This window comes from Homarus americanus, unplaced genomic scaffold (assembly GCF_018991925.1).
Source record: "Homarus americanus isolate GMGI-L3 unplaced genomic scaffold, GMGI_Hamer_2.0 scaffold49961, whole genome shotgun sequence".
NCBI lineage: Eukaryota > Metazoa > Arthropoda > Malacostraca > Decapoda > Nephropidae > Homarus > Homarus americanus.
Genome location: NW_024749000.1, coordinates 419 through 14,531, shown reverse-complemented (window position 1 = coordinate 14,531; position 14,113 = coordinate 419). Strand labels below are relative to the sequence as shown.

Sequence of the window (14,113 nt, the reverse complement as noted above, 5' to 3'; positions counted from 1 at the left end):
AAGTGAAAAAAGAAGAGGAAGGAGAATAGTGTGAGAAGAGGAGGAACCAACCGTCCAAAGTATATCGCTAGAACCCAAAGAAGAAGAAAAAGATGGTGGGTGGATTACATTTATGTAAAATTTAAAAATAATATTTGTACAATTGGGTTACACTACACCCCATCATTTCTGAGCATCCGACATAAAAGTAATAACATTCAGCTCTGTTTGTTCAACTCTAAACAATGGTATTCTTCCTTTTGTTTTGTTTTTTCTAGTTGGTTAGGCATCCTGGTCATCTCTCAGCAAAATACAAAATTAAAAAATGGTACCATTGACCCACAAGGATACTTTCAAATTTCAAGTTAGGTAAGTTAAAAAAGACACAGGAAGCGAGCTTTTTTTATTTTAAATGGATGGATTAAATGGAGTGGACAATGTCAGTTTTGAAGGAAGGTATCTTGATTGGAGTCAAATTGAGACTGCTCTAGCATCAGACCGTTCCTCAGGGAGTAGTGTACAGCAGTTTCTCCACTTGTTATCCTTAGAATCAAAATACTCACATTAGCGACAGACATCAAAAAAAAAAAAAATAAAAAAAATAAAAAAAAATAGTTCAGGTTTTAGGTTAAAACTGATTATAAAGGATTATTATAAAAATATGTAGGAATTATTAATATATTTCATTCTTCCTTACAAATCGTTCATCATAATTTATACTGTAACCTCCTATAACATATAACAGAGAATTTGTGGCAGCAACAACTGCTGGGCTATGACCGAAATACATTGATGAACACTTAAACCATTTGTTCTGTGGGGAAATAAAAGAAAAAGGTAAAAGGAAGGGAGGGAGGTTATACAATTTTTTATCCGTTTTCACTAAGTATTACAAATTGTTCCACATCCTAAAATATTGAAATTCAAACCTTATTGTATATAATCTCAAATTGAGACTGCTCTAGCACCACACCGTTCCTCAGGGAGTGGTGTACAGTTTCTCCACCTGTTATCCTTAGGATCAAAATACTCCACATTAGCGACAGACATCTAAAAAAAAAGAAAATAAATACTTTAGGCTTTAGATTAAAACTGATTATTAAGATATGTAGGAATATTAATATATTTCATTTTTTTATTTCCATTCTTCCTTACCCAGTTCTCAGAACTGTCACCACCTATGACATATAACAGAGAATTTGTGGCAACATTTGTGGCAACAACTGCTGGGATATTTCGACCAAAATACATTGATGAACACTTAAACCATTTGTTCTGTGGGAAAGTAAAAGAAGAAAGGTAAAAGGAAGGGGGGAGGAGGGAGGTTATACAATGTTTTACTCCCTTTTCACTACAGTATTACAAAAATTCTTTCACATCCTAGCTACATCATTGTAATTCAAATCTTGTTGTATATAATAGTAAGAATTCATAAGTACAGCACTGGTAAATAATCTTACCTGTTCAAAAGAATATCTTTCCATTGATTTTTCCTCCTGAACACCACCTACTACATACAAAAAGTTATCCAAAACTGCAACACTCATAATGTCGTTGTGCCTGTAGGGGTTTGGTTGACCTATCATTGGTGGTAGATTCTTCCACTCCCCTGTCACAGGATTGTATGAGAGAAGATCACCCATGGGCTTGCGAGTGTACGTATATCCACCAACAATGTAGATAAGACCTTGATATCTCATCAGCCCCATGCTTTTGACTCTAATAATCTCCACTCATCTGCAATAGGGTTATATCTTTCAATCGTTTGGGATATGACCGCATCGGTCGATCCCGTCCAACGATTAAAGATAGTCAAACCACCAAAGGCATAGAGATAACCTCCATGAGCGCATAATCCAAAATCACACCGTGGGAGCATCATAGAAGATATCCCGGTCCAATTATCTTTCTGAGGATCATAAACATCACCATTTGCCAAAATCTGATTATCATGTCCCCGTTTTTTTATTTCTATCTCCCCTCCAACAACGAAAATTTTCCCATGTAAGACTGCTATTCCTGGCCCACATCTCTCAATTTTCATGGGGCAAACTTTATGCCATTTCTGCTTAAAGATATCAAAACATTCGACACTTTTATATGTAAACAGATCTGTTCTTCGAAAGGGGACACAGATTTCTCTCTTTTGTCCACCTAAGACATAAATTTTCTTTCGTGTAGAAATTCTTGGCTGGACATACGAGGCTTCCCTTTTGGCCAAGTTTGTGTGCTGTTTAAGGTTAACCTTCAATCTGATATCAGCGGAGCACTCACTAATTGATTTTTCTATTAGTTTACTTGGAATTAAAGACAATTTCAGTCGTTTTAAAATGTCAAAATTCCAACAACAATATCTATTATTTATATCTTGTGCTTGTGTAATCCATCTGATGGCAGCAGAGAATACCTGCAATAAATAATAAAGAAAGATAAATTCGAGTTCAAATTTTTGTAAAAGTCAATTGAAAGTTGTACGTACATATTAAATATAAAAAAATATTTATATTTTACCTGAAACTCAGAGTCAATATGAAGATACTCTGAATCCAAAAAATACAGCAGAATTTCTTTCGGAATCTCAAGAAATTCTTGCTCCATTGTCACTTCTACGAAATTGGAGAAGATGAAATCCCGGGAAGAATGCAGCAACCTTACTAAATTATGGGCCTCAGCAAACCTGTTTTTTAAAATAAAATAAATATGGAATTAGTTACGTATAGGTGCAGATAAAAATACATATTATATAAATAGTTTGAAAATAATTAATTATTATACTGTACGTACCGGTAAATTCCTAAAGCATTAGATGGATGAAGTTCCCTCTTGAGAAAATCTGTACAAACAAGTACAGCACGGGACATTATCAGCATGTTTGCAGCCGCAATTAACTCCTGTGCGTTTTCCACTATTATCTTGATGTTTCCTAAAGTATTTAAAAAACAAAAATAAATTTTCTATTTATAATTATTTCTTTTTGTTTTACATATAGCATAGCAATATGAAAACTTAAAATGTTTTCCCTTACCAGTATATATGAACTCGATGAGCAGTTTTAATATATTGGGTTTCATAAACTTCATTTCTATTGACTGTGTTGTTTTTTCAGCTAATCCACCAGTAAACATGGTCTTAAAATATTTGCTTCCCGCCGAGAGTATTACACGGTGAGCCTGTGGAATAAAATGTAATCTCCATCAGTTTTTTTTTTTTTTTATATTTGTCCCCGAGGGGGGCTAGTTTATTGATTGGGGTGGGTACGTTAAGGGGGCGTAAAAGTCTAGGTGAAGGGTCGTCGTCATAACATAGGTTTTGTCAAGTTTAAATAAAAATGAGAGATGGATTGAATTTGTAGGTGGTGGGGGGGGGAGGGAGTTCCTGGTTATGATAAAGATTGACGTGACATTAATATGTCGTCAAATACCAGGCCTATGACTGGGAGGAGGACTGGGAGGAGGGATATTTTGTGAGAAGGAAAAATGTTGGTAACGGCCTGGGACCTATAGGAGGAGGTCATGGGGCAAGTGGAGGATGTAAAATGAGAGAGGCCATAATAACAGTGCGGTGAGGTACCTATAGATGTAGACTGGTCGAACAATAGGAAGTAAGCCAAAATCAAACCACTGCTAGGAAGCAAGCCAAAATCAAACCACTGCTAGGAAGCAAACAAACCAAAAATTAAACCACTTCTAGGAAGCATTCAGAGAAGTTAGGAGATTTCTTCCACTATTCCTTGGTCCTAGACTCCTGGGCAGTTAGGGCGGCGGCGGGTAGAGTGTGGACGGTGTACTTCGATATGGGTATAAAAGGTGGGTGATGGAGGGCAGGCAGAGAAGAAAGTGTAGGAGATAAATACAGGTAAATGTTTCACTTACTCACCTTCACAACTGATCCATCAGCTAATAATATTTCTACATCACATAATTCTTGTGACTGCCAGAGAAAATGTATGTAGTCTAGCAGGTAGTTCGGATAAGATTTACATTCCTCTTCCTCCTCCTTCTCGTTATGAGAGAGCTCCACATGTGCAGCCGCCATCTTCAGATACTAATGTAATACTAACTAGTTGTCAGTTTTATTTTTAGTGGTGTGGTGATATCTGGTAATACCCGTAATGGTGGTGGTGGTGGTGGTGGTGCTTCCGTTGCTTCTTCAAACAGTAACAAAACTAAACTACAGCCACACTCCTAAGACAGTCAAACCACCAAAGGCATAGAGATAACCTCCATGAGCGCATAATCCAAAATCACCGTGGGAGCACCATAGAAGATACCCCGATCAAATTATCTTCCAAAAGCGGATCAGGATTATAAAGTTCATCGTCTGCCGGTTCAATTTCTATATGTAAGACTGCTACTTCTGGCCCACATCTCTCAATTTTCATTGGGTAAACTTTCTGCCATTTCTGCCTAAAGCCCATAAATGCTAGGCATTTAATTTTATTATACTATATTTGTATATGCATAGCTAGGTTACACAGAAGATAGACTGCAAATGAACATCTGTGGAGTACATGTGTTATTGCTCTATACTGTATGTGTGTGTGGGGGGGTATGTAGTTACTTTGGTTAAAGCCAAGATTTATGTGTACTGTACAATATGTGTATAAAATATTAATGTAGTAGTCTTGTGTTTTCATATATAATGGTTGCCTTGCTACCTACTATAACATGCTCAACAATCTTGTAGATATTTAAATTTAAGATTATTTAAGAATTATACTGTGGCTAAAATTTTACTAATGAATTGTTTTCTTTGCAGTACATCATGCAGATCTTCGTGAAAACCCTCACTGGAAAGACTATTACTCTTGAAGTAGAACCTTCAGACACCATTGAAAATGTAAAGGCAAAAATTCAGGATAAGGAAGGCATCCCCCCAGACCAGCAGAGATTGATCTTTGCTGGTAAGCAGTTGGAGGATTGTCGCATTCTTTCTGACTACAATATCCAGAAGGAATCTACACTCCATTTGGTATTGCGTCTTAGAGGAGGAATGCAAATCTTTGTGAAAACCTTTACAGGAAAGTTTACCCTAGAAGTAGAACCTTCAGACACCATTGAAAATGTAAAGGCAAAAATTCAGGATAGGGAAGGCACCTCCCCAAAGCTGCAGAAATTGATCTTTGCTGGTAAGCAGTTGGAGGATTGTCGCATTCTTTCTGACTGCAATATCCAGAAGGAATCTACACTGCGTCTTATTAGAGGAGGAAACAACATCTTTGTGAAAACCCTTACCCTTACAGGAGAGATAATTATCCTAGAAGTAGAATCTTCAGAAGATATCCATAAGGAACTAGAAGTAGAATCTTCAGAAGATATCCATAAGGAACTTATACTCTCCCCTTTGGTATTGCGTCATAGAGGAATACAGATCTTTGTGAAAAAATAAAGTATTCCGGATGAAATGTTCAAATGAAATGTTCAAATTTCCTTTAATGTATGGAATGGAAAAGATTTAATTTCTTTTTGCACATTGTTATTATTTTAACCGAACCAAATAAACACTATTAAAATTATTTTATGCATTGTTTTTTTATCACATACTGCAAAACCGCAAAACCATATATATGTGAAAAACTGAGTATTTTTGTTTTCTCTATTGGCTAGTTTGCAATGTGACCTAGCAGGTAGTTGGCAGTATGTTGGGATTATATCCTATAGGGTAGTAAAAAACTATACATTTATTTATTTGCTTTTTATTTACTAAAATAAGAATGAGTGAGAATGAAGGAGGAGGAGGAGGAGGAAATCAGTATATAGGTTTTCAAAGTTTCGAGTAGTCAAATTAAGACTGCTATAGCATTAGTCCGACTTTCAGGGAGTGGTGTACAGCTTATCCACTTGTTATTCTTAGGGTCGAAATACTCCACATTAGCGAGAGAAATCTAAAAAGAAAAAAAAAAGTTATAAATATTATTATCAATATTTATCATTTTATATTAATCATTCTTTTATTCTTCTTTCCTTACCATTCCAATTCCATTCAAACCACTCCAGTAACCGCCTATGACATATAACAGAGAATTTGTGACAACAACTGCTGGGCTACTTCGACCCAAATACTCTGAAGACGAACACTTAAACCATTGGTTCTGTGGGAAAGTAAAAGAAAAAGGTTAAAACAAGAGTAAGGGGGCGGGAGGGGGGTATACAATTTTTTCCCTTTGTTCCTAAAGTATTACAACAATTCTTCCACTTCCTGGTTACAATATTAAACTTTAAGTACTGGTAAATAATCTTACCTGCTCAAAAGAATATCTTTTCATTGAATTTTCATCCAGAATACCATCACACACTACGTACAAAAAATTATCTAAAACTGCAACGCCTATCGTCTTAGACGGTGGACCTTGCATTGATGTTAGATTCTTCCACTCTCCAGTTACAGGATTGTATGAGAGAAAATCATGCAGGGGATTGTAAGTGTCCGTATATCCACCAATAATGTAAATAAGACCTCGATGTTCTACTATACCCATGCTATAAAAAGAAAAAAAAAGGAAAAAAAACAGTACAGGTTACTGCGACATTTTCTCATTATTATTATTAGTAATTCACACTATCAGTAAATCAAAATTGTTATTGTACTGGTTATTGTACTTACTTGGATCTAGCTTCTGGCATATTTGACTCTAATAATCTCCACTCATCTGTAATAGGGTTATATCTTTCAATATTTTTTCCTATTTCCATTGAATCCGTCCAACCACCGAAGGCATAGAGATAACCACCATAAGCGCATAATCCAAAATCACACCGTGGGATTACCATAGAAGATATTCCAGTCCAATAATCTTCCTGTGGATCATAAACTTCGCCATCCGCCAAAATCTGAGCGTCTATCTCTCCAACCCCTCCAACCACGAAAATTTTTCCATGTAAGACTTCTATTCCTGGTGAAATTCTCCCAATTTTCATAGGACAAACTTTTTGCCATTTCTGCCTAAAGGTATCAAAACATTCGATACTTTTAAGTAGATATTCCTCTGATCTATTCCATATTATATTGAATTCTTTCCTTGATCCACCTATGACATAAATTTTCTTTCGATTACAAATTCTTGGCTGGACATAAAAGGAGGCTTCCTCTTTAGCCAAGTTTATCTGCTGTTTAAGGTTAACTTTCAATCTGATGTCAGAGCACTCATTAATTGCTTTTTCTATTAGTTTACTTGAAATTAAAGACAATTTCACTTTTTTAAAATATCGAGAATCCAACAAAGTCTATCAGTTATTTCTTGTGTAATCCATCTGATGGCAGCAGAGAATACCTGCAATATAACAAAAGAAAAGAAAAAGAAAGTGAGAGCTGCAATAAAAAAAGAAAAAATAAATAAAATTTTCAATAAATAAATATTAAATAAAAAGAAAAATATATAATATTTACCTGAAACTCAGAGTCAATATGAAGATACTCAGAATCCAAAAAATATAGTAGAGTTTCTTTAGGAATCTCAAGAAACTCTTGCTCCATTGTCACTTCTACGAAATTGGAGAAGATGAAATCCCGCGAACCATTCAACAAGCTTACTAAATAATGGGCCTGAGCAAACCTGTAAAAAAAAAAAAAATAAAAAAAATAAAAAAATATCCTCTCTAGAATAGGATTAGATCGAATCAGAATCAATCAAATTAAAACAGAACAGAAACAAAATAAAAATTCGTTACCTGTAAATTCCCAAAACATTGGATGGATCAAGTTCGCTCTTGAGAAAGTCTGTACAAACAAATACAGCACGGGGCATGAACAGCATGTTCGCAGCCACAATTAACTCCTGTGCGTTTCCCACTGTTATCTCGATGTTTCCTAAAGTATTTTTACAAAAAAAGAAAAAAAAAATATTTCATTTCTTCATTTGCAACAAAATAAAAATTTTACTTATAGATAGCAGCTTAGCACTATGAAAACTTAAAATATTTTCCCTTACCAGTATATATGAAGTCGATAAGCAGTTTTAATATATTGGGTTTCATAGACTTCATTTCTATTGATTGTGTTGTTTTCTCAGCAAATCCACACGTAAACATGGTCTTAAAATAGTCGCTTCCCGCTGACAGTATTACACGGTGAGCCTGTGGAATAAAATGTAATCCCCATCGTTTATTTTTTAAAATTTGTTAGTTCGTTCATACTGCCTTTATACATACATTAAGGGGACGTAAAAATCTGGGTGAAGAGTCGTTGTCATAGCATAGGTTTTGTGAAGTTACATAAAAGTGAGAGAATTATGGACGGACGGACAACAAAATCAAACCATTACCTGGAAGCAAACCAAAATTAAACCACTGCTAGGAAGCAAGCCCAAATCAAAGTACTGCTAGGAAACATTGATTCTATCGTGCGAAGAAAGTTGGATAAACAGCTCTTTATTTGTGTCGGGGGAGAAAGGAAGTTAGGGGAGAGCAGGGAAATTTCTTCCACTGCACTGGATAGACTTTGTTAATCATGTTCCACTGACTTCTCCTGGGCGGTAATAAGGAATGGAGGGTGAGTGTGGGCGGTGTAGTTAAGTTTCCCTCCCCCGATATGGTGTGTAAATGATGGGTGGGTGATGGAGGGCAGGCAGAGAAATGTTTCTTCACTCACAGATAAATGTTTCACTCACTCACCTTCACAACTGATCCATCAGCTAATAATATTTCTACATCACATAACTTTTCTGACTGCCAGAGGAAATGTATATCGTCTAGTAGGTAGTTAGGATAAGATTTACATTCCTCCTCCTCCTCCTCCTCGTGATGAGAGAGCTCCTCCACACGTGCAGCCGCCATCTTCAGATACTAATGTAAGACTAACCTAACCAGTTGTCAGCTTGGGAGAGAGAAGAGAGTAAATTGAGACTGCTCTAGCATTAATATATCAAGTTCCCGGTACATTTTATGTTAATAGGCTGTGATTAGGAGGAGGGATAGACTCAAGGTTTCGAGTCAAATTGAGACTACTAAAGCATCATTAGACCGTTCCTTAGGGAGTGATGTACAGTTTCTCCACTTTTTATCCTCAGGTTTTAGATTAAAACTTATTATAAAGGATTATTATAAAAATATTTAGGAATTATTAATATATTTTATTCTTATTTCCATTCTTCCTTACCAAGTTATGATAACCGTAACCGCCTATGACATAACAGAGGATTTGTGGCAGGCAACAACTGCTGGGATATTTCGACAAAATTAAACAATGGTACCATTGATCCACAAGGATACTTTATAAGAATACTTTCAAATTTCATGTTAGGGTAAGTTAAAAAAGATAGGAAACAAGCTTTTTTTATTTAAAATGGATTAAATATGGAGGAGACAAATGTCAGTCTTGAGGGAAGTTTTCTTGATTGGGGATGTCGAAGGGAGTTAAAGTAAGACTGCTCTAGCATAAGACCGGCCCTCAGGGAGTGATGTACAGTTCATCCACTTATTAGTCTTAGGGTCGAAACACTCCACATTAGCGACAGATACCTTTAGAAAAAAAAACAGGTGGTTAGGTGGTTAAATTTGTAATATAATTTATTCATTTCATTCTTCCATTTCCATTCTTCCTTTCTTACCAGTTCAAGGTGGTCATTGGGACGATGACCACCTATGATATATAACAGAGAATTTGTGGCAACAACTGCTGGGATACTTCGCCAAAAATTCATTGATGAACACTTAAACCATTCGTTCTGTGGAAAGGAAAAGAAGGGAGGTTATACAACACTACATTATTACAAAAATTCTTCTCCCATATTACTTAAATTATTATTATTGTCTTTGGAAAGAGAAAAGAAGGGAGTTATATAATTTTTACTCCCTTTTCACTACTATAATTCAAATTGTATTGTATATAATTATAAGCATGCACATTACCTGTTCAAAAGAATATCTTTCTAGTGATTTTTCCCCTTCTTCATTAAAAAGACCACCCACTAAATACAAAAAGTTATTCAAAACTGCAACACCCATGTAGTTGTAGCGAGGTGGAGCACTCAGTGCTGCTAGATCTCTCCACTCCCCAGTTACAGGATTGTATGAGAGAAGTTCATGAAAGGGGTTATAAGAGTCCATACGTCCACTAACAATGTAAATAAGACCTTGATTTTCTACTATACCCATTCTGTAAAAAAAAAAAAAAAGTATAGGCACTTATATTTTCTCATTATTATCAGTAGTTCACACTATCAGTCAGTAAATCCAATTTGAAAATTGTTATTGTACTTACTTGGATCTACCTTCTGGCATATTTGACTCTAATAATGTCCACTCATCTGCAATAGGGTCATATCTTTCAATACTTTTTTCGATGACCAATCCCGTCCAACCACCGAAGGCATAGAGAAAACCTCCATGAGCGCATAATCCAAAATCAGACCGTGGGATCACCATAGAAGATATTCCAGTCCAATAATCTTCCTGTGGATCATAAACTTCGCCATCTGCCCAAATCTGACTGTCCTCTCCACTCCCTCCAACAACGAAAATTTTCCCATTTAAGACTGCTATTCCTGGTGAACTTCTCACAATTTTCATAGGGCAAACTTTCTGCCATTTCTGCCTAAAGATATCAAAACATTCGACACTTTTAAATGTAAACCCATCTGATATATAGAGTTCTTTCATGAATCCACCTATGAGATAAATTTTCTTTCGAGTACAAATTCTTGGCTGGACAGAAAAGGCTGCTTCCTTTTTAGCCAAGTTTGTCTGCTTTTTAAGGTTAACCTTCAATTTAATATCAGCGGAGCACTCATTAATTGCTTTTTTTATTAGTTTACTTGAAATTAAAGGCAATTTCAGTCGTTTTAAAATGTCAAAATTCCAACAACAATATCTATTATTTATATCTTGTGCTTGTGTAATCCATCTGATAGCAGCAGAGAATACCTGCAATAAATAATAGAAAGATAAATTCGGGTTAATAATCTTGTAAATAAAAGTCAATTGAAAGTTGTACATATTAAATAAAAAAAAAATATTTACATTTTACCTGAAACTCAGAGTCAATATGAAGATACTCTGAATCCAAAAAATACAGCAGAATTTCTTTCGGAATCTCAAGAAATTCTTGCTCCATTGTCACTTCTACGAAATTGGAGAAGATGAAGTCCCGGGAAGAATGCAGCAACCTTACTAAATTATGGGCCTCAGCAAACCTGTTTTTAAAAAAAAAAAAAAAAATTACGTATAGGACAGATAAAAATACATATTATATAAACAGTTGGAAAATAATTAACTATTATTATTATACTGCACGTACCGGTAAATTCCCAAAGCATTAGATGGATGAAGTTCGCTCTTGAGAAAGTCTATACAAACAAGTACAGCACGTGATATCATCAACATGTTCGCAGCCGCAATTAACTCCTGTGCATTTTCCACTGTTATCTCGATGTTTCCTAAAGTTTTTGACAAAAAAAGAAAAAAAAAATTCATTTATTCATTTGCAACAAAATAAAATTTTTACATATAGATAGCAGCATAGCACTATGAAAACTTAAAATATTTTCCCTTACCAGTATATATGAAGTCGACGAGCAGTCGTAATATATTGGGTTTCATGAACTTCATTTCTATTGACTGTGTTGTTTTCTCAGCAAATTCACACGTAAACATGGTCTTAAAATATTTGCTTCCAGCTGACAGTATTACACGGTGAGCCTGTGGAATAAAATGTAATCCCATCAGATTACATAAAAGTGAGAGAATTATGGACGGACAGACAACAAAATTAAACCACTGCTAGGAAGCAAGCCGCCCAAATCAAACCACTGCTAGGAAGCAAGCCGCCCAAATCAAATCACTGCTTGGAAACATTGATTCTCTCGTGAGAAGAAAGTTGGATAAGTAACTCTTTATTTGTGTCGGAGAAGAAGGGAAGTTGGGGGAACAGGGAAATTTCTTCTACTGTACTGGATATACTTTGTTAACCATGTTCCACTGACTTCTCCTAAACGGATGGTGAGTGTGGGCAGTGTAGTTAAGTTTCCCTCCCCCTATATGTGTGTAAATGGTGAGTGAGTGATGGAGGGCGGGCAGAGAAAGATATATAGGTAGGAGGTAAATGTTTCTTCACTTACAGATAAATGTTTCACTTACTCACCTTCATAACTGATCCATCAGCTAATAATATTTCTACATCACATAATTCTTGTGACTGCCAGAGGAAATGTATGTAGTCTAGCAGGTAGTTCGGATAAGATTTACATTCCTCTTCCTCCTCCTTCTCCTGCTCCTCTTTCTCCTTGTGATGAGAGAGCTCCACATGTGCAGCCGCCATCTTCAGATACTAATGTAATACTAACCAGTTGTCAGTTTTGTTTTTAGTTGTGTGGTGATATCTGGTAATACCCGTGGTGGTGGTGGTGGTGGTGGTGGTGCTTCCGTTGCTTCTTCAAACAATAACAAAACTAAACTACAGCCAGCAGCCTCTTTCTTTCAGTATGTTGGGGTAATTTAATATGTAATATTTGTGTGTTAAGTTAGTTGAGTGTCCATTAAAACTGGGACCCATTAAGACTAAGGGCCCATTAAGATTAGAGGCCCCATTAACCCTGGGGCCCATTAAAGAAGACCTGGATAAAAAAAAGCAAAAAAATATACACTTTTTTACTCATCATACCGTTCCTCAGGGGTGTACAGTTTCTTCATTTGTTATCCTTAGGATCAAAATACTCCCTCTACATGACAATTTTTTACTTCTTTTTCACTATAGTTAAGCATAAGTCACATGACAAGGAAGCAAAGTTTTGCTGTAACGTATGTGATAAGCAACGTTAGACAGCTTTGGTCAGTTCTTTATTACTTTAAAATTTCATATTAGGTAAGTTAAAAAGATAGAAAGCAAGCTTTTTTTTATTTTAAATGGATTAAATATGAAGATAATGTCAGTCTTGAGGAAGGTTTCTCTTCAAGCCCCCTGCTCCTTTGTCACTTCCACGAAATTGGTCAAGATGAAGTCCCGTGAAGAATGCAGCAACGATACTAAATTATGGGCCTCAGCAAACCTGTTCCCCCAACAAAAAGAAAAAAAATGGGATTTAGTTCAAATTCTGCATTGTATACGTACATATACAAATAAAAAACATCAAAACAAGAAAATAATATTAATTATTATACTGTACGTACCTGTAAATTCTTAAAGCATTGGATGGATGAAGTTCTCTCCTGAGAAAGTTTGTACAAATACGTACAACCTGGGGTATTCCTATCATGTTTGCAGTCACAATTAACTCCTGTATGTTTTCCTTTGTTATCTCGATTGTTCCGAAATTATCCTCACCAGTATATATAAATTCTATGAGCAGTTTAAATAGATTAAATTTGTGATCCACACGTGTCGCCGCCATTCTCAAATACTAATGTAACACTAACCACACAACCCACCAGTGTTTTTTGTAAATAGTGGTAGTGGTGATATCTGGTAATTTTAACAGAGAGGGGGAGGTAAGAGGTGGTGGTGGTGATGCTTCCGTCCTCACCTCCAAACAGTAGCAAAACTAAACTACAGCAGCCTGGGATAGGTAGTAAAAACTATACATTAATTTAAGTTTTTATTTTGTTCCGAAATTATCCTCACCAGTATATATAAATTCTATGAGCAGTTTAAATAGATTAAATTTGTGATCCACACGTGTCGCCGCCATTCTCAAATACTAATGTAACACTAACCACACAACCCACCAGTGTTTTTTGTAAATAGTGGTAGTGGTGATATCTGGTAATTTTAACAGAGAGGGGGAGGTAAGAGGTGGTGGTGGTGATGCTTCCGTCCTCACCTCCAAATGCTTCCTACTCACAGCCAAATGTATATCGTCAGGTAGTTAGGATAAGATTTACATTCCTCCTCCTCGTGATGAGAAAGCTCCACCACACATGCAGCTTCAGATACTAATTATAAGGATACTTTCAAATTTCATGTTAGGTAAGTTAAATTAAAAGATAGAAAGCAAACCTTTTTAAATGGATTAAATATGAAGATAATATCAGTCTTGAGGAAGGTTTAGGGAGTCAAATTAAGACTGCTCTAGAATAAGACCGGCCCTCAGGGAGTGATGTACAGTTCATCCACTTATTATTCTTAGGGTCGAAATATTCCACATTAGCGACAGATACCTAAAAAAAAAGTTAGAAGGTTAAAATTGTAATATAATTCATTCCAT

General features: G+C 35.7%; 2 protein-coding genes across 2 annotated transcripts; one reads left to right on the top strand and one right to left on the bottom strand.

Moving 5' to 3' along the window:
• Window positions 1–4,691: 4,691 nt before the first annotated feature.
• LOC121853267 (polyubiquitin-like) lies at window positions 4,692–5,367 on the top strand. The gene has a single exon (XM_042347283.1). The coding sequence runs from the start codon at window positions 4,744–4,746 to the stop codon at window positions 5,365–5,367; it is 624 nt and encodes a 207-aa protein (XP_042203217.1). The 5' UTR covers window positions 4,692–4,743.
• A 562-nt stretch (window positions 5,368–5,929) lies between these two features.
• Window positions 5,930–13,165, bottom strand: LOC121853266 (kelch-like protein 2). The gene is made up of 4 exons (XM_042347282.1): window positions 13,080–13,165; window positions 9,825–10,029; window positions 9,524–9,640; window positions 5,930–6,070 (listed from the first exon to the last, which is right to left on the bottom strand). The coding sequence occupies exons 1-4, from the start codon at window positions 13,163–13,165 to the stop codon at window positions 5,930–5,932; spliced, it is 549 nt and encodes a 182-aa protein (XP_042203216.1).
• Window positions 13,166–14,113: the final 948 nt, after the last annotated feature.

What these genes read in the sequence shown, in the direction of transcription:
- LOC121853266 (XM_042347282.1), bottom strand. Translation starts at nt 13,165, where the DNA reads ATGATAGGAATACCCCAGGTTGTACGTATTTGTACAAACTTTCTCAGG. An exon ending in AATGCTTTAAGAATTTACAG is followed by an intron (nt 10,030 to 13,079) that starts GTACGTACAGTA and finishes TTACATTGTTAG; the next exon opens with TGGACGTATGGACTCTTATA. An exon ending in CCAATGACCACCTTGAACTG is followed by an intron (nt 6,071 to 9,523) that starts GTAAGAAAGGAA and finishes ACTTTCCCACAG; the next exon opens with AACCAATGGTTTAAGTGTTC.
- LOC121853267 (XM_042347283.1), top strand. Translation starts at nt 4,744, where the DNA reads ATGCAGATCTTCGTGAAAACCCTCACTGGAAAGACTATTACTCTTGAA.